Source organism: Stigmatopora argus, chromosome 8 (assembly GCF_051989625.1).
Source record: "Stigmatopora argus isolate UIUO_Sarg chromosome 8, RoL_Sarg_1.0, whole genome shotgun sequence".
Taxonomy (NCBI): Eukaryota; Metazoa; Chordata; class Actinopteri; order Syngnathiformes; family Syngnathidae; genus Stigmatopora; species Stigmatopora argus.
The window spans coordinates 14,444,984-14,458,073 of record NC_135394.1 but is presented as its reverse complement, the minus strand read 5'-3'; the positions used below and the strand labels follow the sequence as shown (position 1 = coordinate 14,458,073).

Below are 13,090 nucleotides of genomic sequence, written 5' to 3'. Positions count from 1 at the left end.
TGTCGGGGCACTCGAATGTCGAGGTACCACTGTACTCTGATCAAGGCTTTAGTTTTTGGGGGACTTTGGAACAGATTAAGGCTTTTACATGTAAAATGCCTCTCTACTTATAAAAAATTCAACTTACAAATCCACTTCTGACACCAATTAATTTTGTAAGTAGAGGTATCACTGTACTCTAATTCTCCGGTGACCCGAAAAAAACATTTGTCGCAAAAATGGTACATGATTCCTCACAAACTTTGACAGCATTCCAAACTTTTTTTTTTCCAATGGAATCCCCAACTGTACCGAACGCTACTTTTTGAAGAAACAGGCATTTTGCTAAGCACATAAAAAAAGAAAGAGAAATGTAAAGAAGGTGGGTGGCTTTCTTGGTGCCACTGTGAAGGGAGTAAGGGACTGAGCAGTCCGCGACGTTTGATTCCAGGGCACTTTCATCTCCGAATATGGGGCAGAGATGCAAGATCCCTTTTTTGTTTGCCGAGTAAAGCAGTGCCAGTTTATCTCTATTTAATCTGGGGCGATCAAGTCGGCCGCTATGAACTTGGACGAGAAAGATAGGATGACGCCACAGTTTTCTTTCCTCCATCGCAGCCTTTCCTCGTGTAGGATTTAGATCAAGATTTATTCAGTGTTCAATCATTGGTTTTATGATTTAAAACCTACACTAGCAACCGTTGCCCTTCTTGCAAACCCTCGGTAGGCCAATGATCTTTTATCCCAGGCTGAGTGGGTTTGGCTTTTGCCGGCTTCTGCTGTTCCGCAAATGTGTTAATGATTCATCTCGCGGCAAAGGCAGGCAGTTAAAGAGTTTTTGGGGGGCTCGAAACAGCCTTTGATTTCTCCACGCTTTGATAGACCTAAAAAAAGTAACTCCGATAATTCTCTTTTCTAAAGCACCTCACATTCACCGCTTGATGGTTGTGTCACCCCTACCGGGCATCCGCATTGTAGACTTTAGAACTTGATCGGAATTTGGTAAAAGCACGCTGGTTTAAGGGAGTTTGGAATTCACTTTAGCGCCATGTTCGTAATCCACGGGAACATTGGGTGGGTGGATGAGTGCGAAGACAGATGAGTCAAAGTGTACCGGAGGTTACGATCTGTGCTTGGCGTTCTGACACATGAAAGATCCGAAGACGATTGAAGAGTTCCAAAGAGTTCAGTTCTGTTGTAAGAGTTGTGGTTGTAATGATGTCCGTCCTGCTGCATCAGCTCACTTCACATCCGTTTACTCTTCGCTATGCCTGACACTCATTACCGTAATGTGATACAATTGAGCTTTATCGATTCCGGCTATTGAGCATCCTTGTTCCGTGCATGTTTGGAAGCACTTGGACTTGGTATTCGTCGCTTAAGAGGCCGCCGGGGAGTGGCTCACGGTTGCGTGAGAATTTGTTTGAAAGGATGAGAAAACATGGAGTTGGCTCGGTGGACGACTCACTTGGGTTTACAAGAAAATTTGGAGAAAATTTGGTTTCAAAATTCATCACATTTGGTCAATGGTTAATAGGTCAAGGGCTGACCTTGTTGAGTTGACCTATTAGAGCAAGGGTGTCAGACTCGGGTTGGTTCGCGGGCCGCTTTAACGTCAACTTGATTTCACTTGGGCCGGACCATTTTAGACATAATATTTAGATTTTTTTAAATAAATGGATTAAAAGAACTGGATTAAAAGCCCTAACTATTCCATTTTTTTATAGATCTAAAACAATGTTTATTTGAGCTTTTTTTTCTTGGTAAAGGAAAATCTATTTTCTGTCTTTAATCATTATGTTCCATATTATAGTGGAAAACAGAAAATATTTCTATACATTTTTAGATTTTACGAAAAGATTTTTGAACTAAAAACACAGAAAAAAATAATTAAAAAAATACAATTATTGATTTAAAAGGGGGAAAATCAGGAAGTTTAATATACATCTATACTTTTCATTTTAATTTGATCCTAAAACAGAAAGTCGCCACTCATGATTTACTTTCCCAGGCCACACAAAATGATGCGGCGGGCCAGATTTGGCCCCCGGGCCGCCACTTTGACACGTGTATTAGAGTCATCAAGCCTGGACAAAGACAAAATGATTTGTCATTCTGCGTCAGCTTATTTTATTAAACGCGGTCTAAACGTGGTGGGAATTGTACTGTGAGCTGTCTTCAAATTTTAAGGACAAACCTCCTTTGTCGATTAAGACTTTGGTTTATGAGACTGATTTGTGCGTTGACTCATTCCTGCTAAACTGGGTGTTATTGAAGGAAATTCTTTAATAAAACACTGTATTGAGTGCTCCCCCAATACGAAATGGCAAAAGATAGAAAGTTTAAGATTTAAGTACATTTTGAAATGACACTAACAGGACTTTAAAGTGGCATCGTAATGAAAATGTCATCTGATTGATATGATATTTTGTGACACATCTAGCTCTGACCTTGCTGAGTTATTTGAATCGTGTATTATTTTTGGCGAGTCAACACAACACAAAGCTCTGTGCAAAACAAGACTTTTATATGCATTCTTTATTTATTATCTCATTGAAAAAATCACTTATTTTGGACGTCTGTTGATGTCATTTGAAGTGAATCAGGTGAATTGCCAAAATATTTTTTGGGTTAATTTATGAATTAACATTAAAGCAGTTACGACAAAAGAAAGGTTATAGATATTTTTTTCTTTAGTTTAGTGTCGTAAGTGGCAATCTTCCCAAGTTTCTGAGCGGTTAGTATAAAAACTGCTGGTTTGTCTATCACCGTCAACGCAAGGTAAGCATTTGTATCGCAGTAAAGAAGTTTTTAAATGGTAATGGAGGGAACTCAAGGAAAGTATTTGTCTTGAGAGAGTGTTTTAAAGTGTAGTAAGTAAATGATCGGGAGCAACGGAGCAGAAGATGCGAGCAAGGGTAGCCGAGGGCAGCGCTCTTTGCTGCTGGTGGAGAGCATCATCCTGCCAAAAAACTCTTTGGCTCTCAACGATCAGCTACTTGACTTGTCACTCGTGAACGAGAATTAATTTGTGCTATGTTTTCAATGTTCTACGCTCTGTTGTAAAGTATGGAAATATTTGAGAGACCGTTAGCATAAACTGTATTTTTTTTTGGCACAAAAGTATTTTCCACTTTGATGTTATTGGCGTTTGTTCTTTTCGACCTCGTACTCGCAATGCCATGTGATCGTTTTCTGTCCTGGATGATTTCTTTAAAAAAAAAAAAAAACATGATCTCAAAACAACATTCTTTATTTGCAAGAAAAAAACAACCTATGATAATCTGACTCGTGTTAATAAATTCTTTTTCAACAGGGTGGCTGTTAATTTGAATGTTAGTGGGTGGGTTTCAGTTAAAAAGGAATTTTCAATTTCCATATAAGGATTTTTCTACAGCTTGTTTATTAACTTGATTTAGCACTTAAGTTTTGAGAATACTGACAGGATCTTTCAAAGTAGAATTGAAATATATCATACCTTTTTGGACAGCCGACCTGGCTTGACAGTGTAGCAAGGGAGGAATTATGGGTCTCAAGATAAATGTGGAAAGTGTTGGAGAAATAAGCATCTATGTCATAATACAACCCGTCTGCGGTCGATTGGTCGCCGGTCTTTTGGTCGCCGGTCTTTTGGTCGCCGGTCTTTTGGTCGCCGGTCTTTTGGTCGCCGGTCTTTTGGTCGCCGGTCTTTTGGTCGCCGGTCTTTTGGTCGCCGGTCTTTTGGTCGCCGGTCTTTTGGTCGCCGGTCTTTTGGTCGCCGGTCTTTTGGTCGCCGGTCTTTTGGTCGCCGGTCTTTTGGTCGCCGGTCTTTTGGTCGCCGGTCTTTTGGTCGCCGGTCTTTTGGTCGCCGGTCTTTTGGTCGCCGGTCTTTTGGTCGCCGGTCTTTTGGTCGCCGGTCTTTTGGTCGCCGGTCTTTTGGTCGCCGGTCTTTTGGTCGCCCCGACCGCGACAACGGGCGACCAAAAGACCGGTGACAAAACAAGGTAAAACAACACGGTCTACGCATCAATAAAAGCCAACAATGGCCATGAGCAGTTTCACTGAGCCGACGTGTGAGTGTAGAAGAGTTTGTATGTACATGCGTTGTCCCTTTTAAGAAGCTATGTCCGTCAGGGTCTTAGCAAGTTCTCCAACAAAACACAATAAAAGTACGGGAAATTTGGAGCTTTTCTTTAGCCTAATAATTACTAGGGCATTAAGTGTGACTAAATAGTCATTCGCAGTTTGTATTAAGGGAATTTGAGCAACGATTTAAATGGTAATTATCACTTACCTTCTGGGCGACCAAAAGACCGGCGACCAAAAGATCGGCGACCAAAAGACCGGCGACCAATCAACTGTGTACCATACAACCAGAATCTATAGTGAGAGTAATGTCAAAAGGGTTATAGACTGGTGAGGGTATATTTTGAGTATATGACAATATCTACAAGTGTTTTAAAAGGTAAGCATGGTGACGGAGCAAATTATACTTTGTGTTATTAGTTCTATGATTTTAAATTCTCTAGAAATTACAGTTGAACGAACTCCTTAAGCGTTAAAGTCAATGAGGCGAATGTGGTAAATAGGTTGTGTTAGCATGTCATACCCAAGGCCAAGTACACATATGTGAGCCTCTTTGACATTTTATGCTGCAGGACATATTCCTATTGATGTATGTTTGTGAGAATTTGAGTCAAAGCATTTTTCCCTTGCTGAAAAGTAATCTCTCCAACACGGAGGCGCTTTTAGTCAGATCAATACAAGAAGACGGAAAGAAAGCAGGGTAGGGAACTCATTCTTGTAGATTGTAAAGATCTTAGTTTCCCCATAATCATAGCCTTTTAAACTCCTTAGGCATTTTTTTTCCTGGGTAGAACGATTCAGCAAGAAACTTCGAACCCAGTGCATCAAAATGTTTTTTCCACTTCAGGTGCTGGCGACCTGGCGTCTCTACTTTCTGGCCTCCAAGATTCCTGCTAAGGTATCCCGATACACGTTTTCAGCCAAAATAAGTAGCCTTTTCTTACGGAAGTTGTGATAACAGGTGGAATCCACGTTTAACTTCTTGGAAATCCGAGCTTTGAATTCTCACCCAGATCATCAGGTAAATTCTTTTGTCTAGTTGACACTTTTCCTGCACAAAAGCATGTTGGAAAATTGTTTTACCATGATTTACGGTTTTAATTTATTCCAGAAAAGAGCTTGAAATTCATTTTAATTGCTGTGACTGATGATATCATGTACCCTAACTGTCTTTTTTACACTCAGGTCATTATCGACACCGACAAGTCCACCTGCTGCCTGCGATTTGAGTCACGGGACCACCTCAACCACGTGGTCAGCCACATCAACTACGCGCTTTCGCGGATATTCAACAACTCTGTATTTGCGTAAGACTATAAATATGCAAGATATTGGCTGATTTGCATTATACGCCTTTTTACGATTTATTCCTTTTTTTTTTTTACTTCTGCAGTCCGTCCATCTGTCACTCGGACAGCGATCTCTCCGATGGAAGCAGAAAGTATTCCCCCAGCTCTGAGACGTCAGTGGAAAGCCAGCGAGCGTGCGGTGAGGCAAATAATATATGTACTGTGTATTATATATGCAGATGCCCCCTTACTTTACAAAATCTTCCATCACATAGCTCCTCCTCAACTGCAAGATTTTGTACAAAAAAATCCAACACATCAACAAGGGCTGGCTCTAGAGGTGACTGTGTAGTTCCCTTCAAAAAGAATGTTTTCAGCCAAAGCACCTTTTCTGTCCTGGAACTCAATACCAATTAACTTACGTGAACTCGTTTACCTTCAACCAGCACAAGAGACTCCAGATGGAAATTAGCCCTCAGATATAATGTTAGATATTTACATATATCTTCATTAACATGAATTCAGTGGTACCTCGAGATACGAGCTTAATTCGTTCCGGGACTGAGCTCGTATGTCGATTTACTCGTATGAATGTTTCCCATAGGAATGAACTAAAAACAAATTAATTTGTTCCAAACATCTGAAAAAAACACTAAAAACAGGATATTGGATTGTAAAAACATTTTTATTTGTTCTAATTCGCCATCAATTAACAAAGTAACAAATAAATAGTGGTTTAATAGTACGAAAATGTGTTTAATAGTACTAAAATTAGACGGATTTCGGGGGGGAGACTTTTTGCACGGCAACGTGCTTGTAACATAACATAAACATATTTAAATGAACTTGGATTACGATGCAGACACACTCAAAAATAAGTTTAATCTAACCTAAGAAAACCATGCTTCAGTTTCTTCTTGTTACTTAAAATCCGGGATACGAGCTTAATTCGTTCCGGGACTGAGCTGATTTTCTCGTAACTCAAACGAATGTTTCCAATAGAAATGAACTAAAAACAAATTAATTCGTTCCAACCCTCTGAAAAAACACCAAAAACAGGATATTGGGTTGGAAAAGCATTTTCATTTGTTCTAATTTGCCATCTATTAACAAAGTAACAAATAACTAGTGGTTTATATTACTAAAATATGTTTAATAGTACTAAAATTAGACGGATTTTGCAGAGGGGAGAGAGAAAGAGAGAGACTTTTTGCACGGCAACGCGCTCGTAACATAACATAAACAAATTTAAATGAACTTGGATTACAATTCAGACACTCAAATAAATTTAATCTAACCTTACACTAAACTTAATTCTAATTTTGTTTTAAAATTTTATACGTTTCTTCTCCCTCCTGGGTTGGCAATATTTCCCCCGCCTCCACCCTGCCTATCGAGGGTTGTTTGCTTTTGTCTTCCCGTCAAAATATTCCCAAAATGATGTACACATCTAAAGAAAAACACTGAAAACAGGATATTGGATTGGAAAAACATTTTTATTTGTTCTAATTCGACATCTATTAACAAAGTAACAAATAACTAGTGGTTTAATAGTACTGAAATGTGTTCAATGGTAACATAATATAAACAAATTTAAATGAACTTGGATTACGATGCAGACACACTCAAAAATATGTTTAATCCAACTTTACACTAAACTTAATTCTAATTTTGTTTGACATTTTGATACCTTTCTTCTCCCGGGTTGGCTCTATTTGCCCCGCCTCCACCCTGACTTTCAGATGCAACCTATCAAGGGTTGTTTGATTTTGTCTTCTCGTCAAAATATTCCCAAAATGATGTACACAAATATCCTCACAATAGGATAACGCACGACCACTTGCCAACGAGAAGTAAAAACCTTAGGTAGACTTGCTACAACTACAGGTAGCTTGTTGGACAGACCAGCACAAAAAAATACCCAAACCTTGTCTGAAAACTCACAATATCGTCACCTTATCTAAAAGGAAGTCATCTTAAGCACAATTAGTCTGACAGATGTTCTTCACAAAATAAGAAAGACTCACTGACGTGTGTTGCCATCCTCAGGAGGTTTTTCAGAGACGTACGCCGCGCTGTGCGACTATAATGGCATCAGCTGCAAGGAGGAAGTGCAGTGGGTAAGTAAGTGCTTTGGAGCATTTCACCATTCCAAATAGGCTGTTGGCTCATTATGGAGCGGCAGTACTACAATGCCTTAAATCGGCAAATGAACTTGGAAACTTGAAGGGTAATGTCACCGTCCTCCAGGACGTGGACACCATTTACCATTCCCAGGATAATCGTGAGTTTAACCTGATGGATTTTAGCCACTTGGAAAGCAGGTAAGGCTGAAATCAAAAATGGTTAGCCGCGAAAATATAGCAGATGCGTGACACTCTGGCCCCACAGGGATCTGGCGGTGATTGTGGCGTCGGTAGCGTACAACACGTGGTTCACTAAGCTTTTCTGCAAAGACCTGCGCTTGGTAAATGAAAATTAATTCGCAGCTGTTTTTGTTTTGTGGCTTTGGTGATAAGCTGACGTGTCCGTGGGCTTAATTGTGTTCAGGGATCAGAGGTGACCGAACAGGTCCTGCACACTGTCAGCAAATCATCCAGTCTGGAGGAGATCACGTTGGAGAATGCTGGGTTGAAATCGTAAGCTAAAAAACATGTCTACTTTAAAAAAAAAAGCAAAACAAAGCAAAACCAAGAGGGTCTCCAATTTACAGTTGACCTTCAAAAGAACGTTCCACTGAAATGCAAATGTTTTGATAAGAACCTAGATTGACTCAGTTACCGTATTTTTACCGTCATTTGAGTACAAAGTGCACCAGCTAAAGAATACACGATAAAGAGGGGAAAATATATTTAAGTTGAATTGGAGTATGAGTTGCATTTTTGAAAGTGCATTTTGTTTATTTGATCAAAAAAACAAGGACAAATATACATTAAAGTAACAATAGTAAAACAGTGAACAACAGGCTAAATACGCATCTGTTTAGATAACAGTTTTTCCAGATAATTACAGTGGTACCTCGTCATACGACCGCTCGTCATACAAAATGCTCGTCTTACGAGGGAAATTTCGATCTAATAATTCGCCCGTGATGCGGTCAAAATTTCGTGATGCGACCAAGCCAGGTGGCCATGGCATTTTTTTTTTTTTGTATCTCTTTCGTGTATAAAATCTTTCTACGAGCATTGGGCGGACTTTGCATTTCCATACCCGTTTTTCCCCCCACTTTGGTCTACATTTACATACCAGGTAAACAACAATGGATCGGCAGAGTTTTGCAAAGAAAAGATCTGGAATATATGTACACTCGGTAATCAGACACGGGGAAGCGGCAAGTTCCAAACAACTCTGGATGCGTTCGTTTTGAAGGCTCCGGCGGAACGTCGGGGTGGGGCAACCCGTTACAAAGGTAAAAAAAGATTAAAACTAAATTAGAATTCAGTTTTGTGTGAAGTTACATTAAATGTTGAGTGTTTGTATATATTAATCCAAGTTAATTTAAATTTGTTTGTTCGTTTACGAGTGCCGTGGATAAAGTCAGCACCGAACAGAACGGATTAAGCTCGTATCTCGAGGTACCACTGCATAGCCTAAACAACAACAACATAAAGAAACAATAATCTAATCTAAAAATCACACTTGATTATTAGTAGCAGGCCCAACCAAACAATGAAAAAAGTCTGTCTTCTAGTCCGCAAAATAAGATAGTTGAATTTGATTAGTCAATTAACAGTGTGATTGCCCATAGACAACAATTCTGTGTCGTATATACTGTCTAGTTCATTTACTGTTCTCTGTACGGTTCAGAGACTTCCCACAGAAGATGTCGGTCGCCCTATCTGAGAACCCCGCCGCTGTCATCCACTCGCTCAACCTGGCGCACAACTCTCTGGACAACCAAGGTAGAGTGACCAAACTAGTGGTAAAGAGGCAAAACCTTCAAGCATGGTCGCGGTTTAATCCATTGTACATTTTCACCCAAGTCTAGCGAGACAAAAGCGGTACAGGTTTTTCAACTGGAACTTCATTTTAAGGGTCTTGCATGAGTCTGGAGGCTCTAGGGACCGTGTCTAAGTGTCCGTTTGCAAAACGCTGAAGCGATAATTGCTCCTGATGAACTGACTGCCATCACGCATGGTTGCTTTGGCCGACAGTGTGTGACTGTGACTGTGAGTGCTAATGTGAGAGTGTCTGGTTGAACAGCGAGAGCCGTTTTGTTTTTTTACCAACTGCTTATATTAATGTATGAATATAGCTAAATATATACCGCATTTTCTCGCATATATGCCGTATTTTTAACAAAAAAAATGATGGCTGAGTCAAGGGTACGGCTTATATGTGCACAAATTTGACTTGACATGCACGAAACTGCAAGGTGACAAAGACCAAAAGGCATAACGTAATAGAATGCGGCCGATATGGTCGTTTATGTCAAAATAGAGAAAAGATAAACTGATAAAACACTTAACAAAATGTATTTTGTTGAAAATCAAGAAAAAAAATAAAGCGGATCTTGCATAAAACGTGAAAAAACTCACGGAATTGTGCCTGCCATTGCTCGCTCAGGGTGCCGCCATCTTACCTAGGGATGACAAACTAGACCGTTACGGACACACTTCCTGGTTGTACTGCTCACATGACTTCCTTTTTAAATTTGTCTACGTGCAGGGACACCCTTTCAGAATGTGCAATTCAGCAATCGATGTAAACAGTATCTCAAAAATACCATGTGCGATGATTTTTCTTAAGATTTTCCCTTCAAAATAACACATTTGTACGACCTATTAAAACCATGAATATGGGGGGGGGAACTGTGAATCAGGGGGCGGCTTATACGAGAGAAATTGTAAAATTCAACGATTTGAAGGCAATTTTGAAGGGTATGTCTTATACGTGGAGGCGGCTAATATGCGAGAAAATACGGTACTCTATATGGTATTTTCTCTACTTCACCTTCGCAGGCGTGGCCAACCTGATCCAGCAGATGTGTCGTCTCAGCAAGGGTCTGCGTCACCTCAATCTCTCCAAGACCTCTCTCACCTCCAAAGGTTGGTGATTTTCTTTTTTTTTGCAATAGTGTATCTGGTCAAAGTGGAATTGAGTTAATTTGCAAATGCAGGAAGCTGCGGTGGATGAGGATAGGATTAGGATTAAGATCTGGTGTGAATGTCTGTGCTACGGCGATGCTGCTCTGAATGTCAATTTTTGCTTACTATCACAGTGATAGCTTGATATGTCAGTTTTTTTAGATGGAGTCATTCTCATACATTCTTTATCCTCTATGGGGAGCAAATTACATTTTTTTTAACAATGAATACATCTGTCTGACTCATCCAAGCATACTAGATTTAAAAAAAAAGAGCAAGGTCACTCCATTGAATTGAATTATGTTTGAGATATCTGACCAAATATTGGGACTTGCTTCCAAAATTGGAAAAAAAATAAAAAATGAAAAATTTGCCATTCCTTATTAGGATTTTAAGGAACTTTCCAAAGCTGTTGAGGTATTACAGATCAAACTACAGTTAGCTAAGGAATACAAATTGTTCTTGAAATTTCAGGAAATTCAAGATACTTACAATCTTGAGAAAATAGGCAGACAATACTCTACAGTACTTATGTATATTTGTTCTTGTACATGTTTTTTTTCTGGAGGAATTCAAATTGATCAGTGGTATTTCCATTAATTCAAATGAGAAAAATGATACAAGAATGTTTTCAGTAAGACGTACATATTGTCTTTAAACGAATTTGACTCATTCCAAGTATTTCAATTGGAAAATGTCTCATTTTCTCATGTCATTTTCTGAACTGCTTTACCCTCACCAGGGTCGCGGGGGGTGCTGTAGCCTATCCCAGCTGACTTTGGGCCACTTGCTGGGGACACCCTGAATTGGTGGCCAGCCAATCACAGGGCACAAAGACACAAACGACCAATCACTCGTAGCTAGGAGCAATTTAGGGTGTCCAATCAGAACTACTATGCATGTTTTTGGAATGTGAGAGGAAACCGGAGTACCCAGAGAAAACCCATGCAGCCCTCAGAGAACATACAAACTCTGCACAGGTGGACCGACCTGGATTTGAACCCAGGTCCCCTACTGTGAGGCCAATACGCTAACCACTAACCCACCGGGCCGCAATTGGAAAATGTATTTAATATAAAGTAGGAGTAAATTGGGTAAAAAGCTTTGTATTGGACCACACTAAACCACTTTCAATGGGTTTTTTTTGCCTGGGGCTTTAATTTTCCAGTTTTCTACCTTCTCTGATTACATGACAGTCATAAAGTTCAAATTGCATTCCACCCAGGTGTGATGTCACTTTCCATGGCCCTGAACTCCAACGACGAGTACTCCAGCTCGCTCCTGCACCTGGACTTGAGCAAGAACCCCGGCGTCCTCTCTGGCGACGACGCCTCTGTAAGAAAAGCCCCTATCGTCGAATTTCGTCACGTTTTCGGTGACATCATTTCTTTTTTTCTCTCTGTTTGCAGAGCTTCTATCTCTTCTTGTCTCAGCCCAACTGCCTGGTGCATTTGGACCTATCGGGCACAGATTGCTCTGTGGACTCAGTAAGGCTTTGACGATCAAAAGTTTCAAAAGTAGCTCTGGTCCGTTTTGGGTTTAACCGTTTCCACCCTGTCTCACGCAGCTATTTGGGGCTCTGCTGCGGGGCTGTTGCGCCGATCTCTCCTTTCTGAATCTTTCCAAAAATTCCTTCTCCCACAGGTTAGTCCTGGCTTTGAGTATGCCTCGGCACTAAGGGCTGAACCCATGGGAGATCTTCTTTGTAACTCTCCTTTCCAACTTTTATCTGTCCCTCTTTCTTTGCACCTCATTATATTGTTGTCTCACATCTCCACTTTGATGATTCCGACCTATTTTTGAAGCAGTTTTTGACTAACATGAAACATTTCGGACTCCATCGCAATAGTTGAAAAGCTGTCGTATAACCTTTGATAGTTCTTCTCCTTCAAAAGCACACTTTTTAAACTGGTTTATCTTTTTAGTTATTTTGCCTTTTTTGGTAGAGGGCCATTTTTCTTTATTAAATTCATTGAATAAATGTGATGTTCGGTCGGGGATGGAGCAGATTAATGTCATTTCAATGAGGAAAACGAATTTTATATACAAAGATTTAGAGCGCTTAGGCATGGAATGAATTATTCAACTCACAGTGAAGGTAACACAGTACATTCCTCTTTTTTTCTGCAAACTGACTGAAACTGTTTGCTCTCCACGGGTGCGTTTGGAGAGCTCATTGTGTGAATATTTAAGTGGGGCCATCCATCATTTGACTCTCAGCCATTGGATGACTTTGTATGCGCCGTCTGTACTCTCCATGTCAACAACATCCGCTCTCATCTGTGTTGCTGCACTCACCTCATCTCACCCATTTTTCTCTCTCTCTCTCACTACTGTATTCTTTGTACTTGACAGAAAAGGGAAGGACACGCTACCGCTATTCCGCCAGTTCTTTAGCTCCGCCTTCAGCCTGACCCACGTGAGCTTGGCTGCCATGAAACTACCCCCTGAGGTCCTTAGGTACTCCCATTTTTTTTTTCTGGAGCGTTTGTCCTCATTGGGGGAACCGGTGAGTGGGAGTTTATTGCAAGTGGTTTTGTTCGAGAGGTCTAGTGTAATACAAACTGTATGTACTATAAAGGAGGGTTCACAATTACCGTATTTTGCTGTTTAATATACACGGGTATATTAAACGGCAGGGGTATATTAAACGGCAGGGGTATATTAAAT

The 13,090-nt window shown here is 40.3% G+C and overlaps 1 protein-coding gene across 5 annotated transcripts in view; it reads left to right on the top strand.

The window, feature by feature from the left end:
- The window catches only part of LOC144079108 (capping protein, Arp2/3 and myosin-I linker protein 3-like), a 45,399-nt gene that overhangs the window by 4,152 nt on the left and 28,157 nt on the right, over positions 1–13,090 (top strand). For all 5 annotated transcript variants that reach the window (XR_013301419.1, XR_013301420.1, XM_077607662.1 and 2 more), the window contains exons 3-16: positions 4,892–4,942; positions 5,006–5,065; positions 5,230–5,351; positions 5,438–5,532; positions 7,383–7,453; positions 7,584–7,657; positions 7,725–7,800; positions 7,884–7,972; positions 9,141–9,235; positions 10,295–10,381; positions 11,646–11,755; positions 11,830–11,907; positions 11,988–12,064; positions 12,776–12,880. Coding sequence is in view for 3 of the 5 variants with exons in the window: in XM_077607662.1 (XP_077463788.1) it covers positions 4,892–4,942; positions 5,006–5,065; positions 5,230–5,351; positions 5,438–5,532; positions 7,383–7,453; positions 7,584–7,657; positions 7,725–7,800; positions 7,884–7,972; positions 9,141–9,235; positions 10,295–10,381; positions 11,646–11,755; positions 11,830–11,907; positions 11,988–12,064; positions 12,776–12,880 (1,190 nt within the window). In the remaining 2 variants the exon portion in view is untranslated. The remainder of the gene's footprint in view (positions 1–4,891; positions 4,943–5,005; positions 5,066–5,229; positions 5,352–5,437; positions 5,533–7,382; positions 7,454–7,583; positions 7,658–7,724; positions 7,801–7,883; positions 7,973–9,140; positions 9,236–10,294; positions 10,382–11,645; positions 11,756–11,829; positions 11,908–11,987; positions 12,065–12,775; positions 12,881–13,090) is intronic.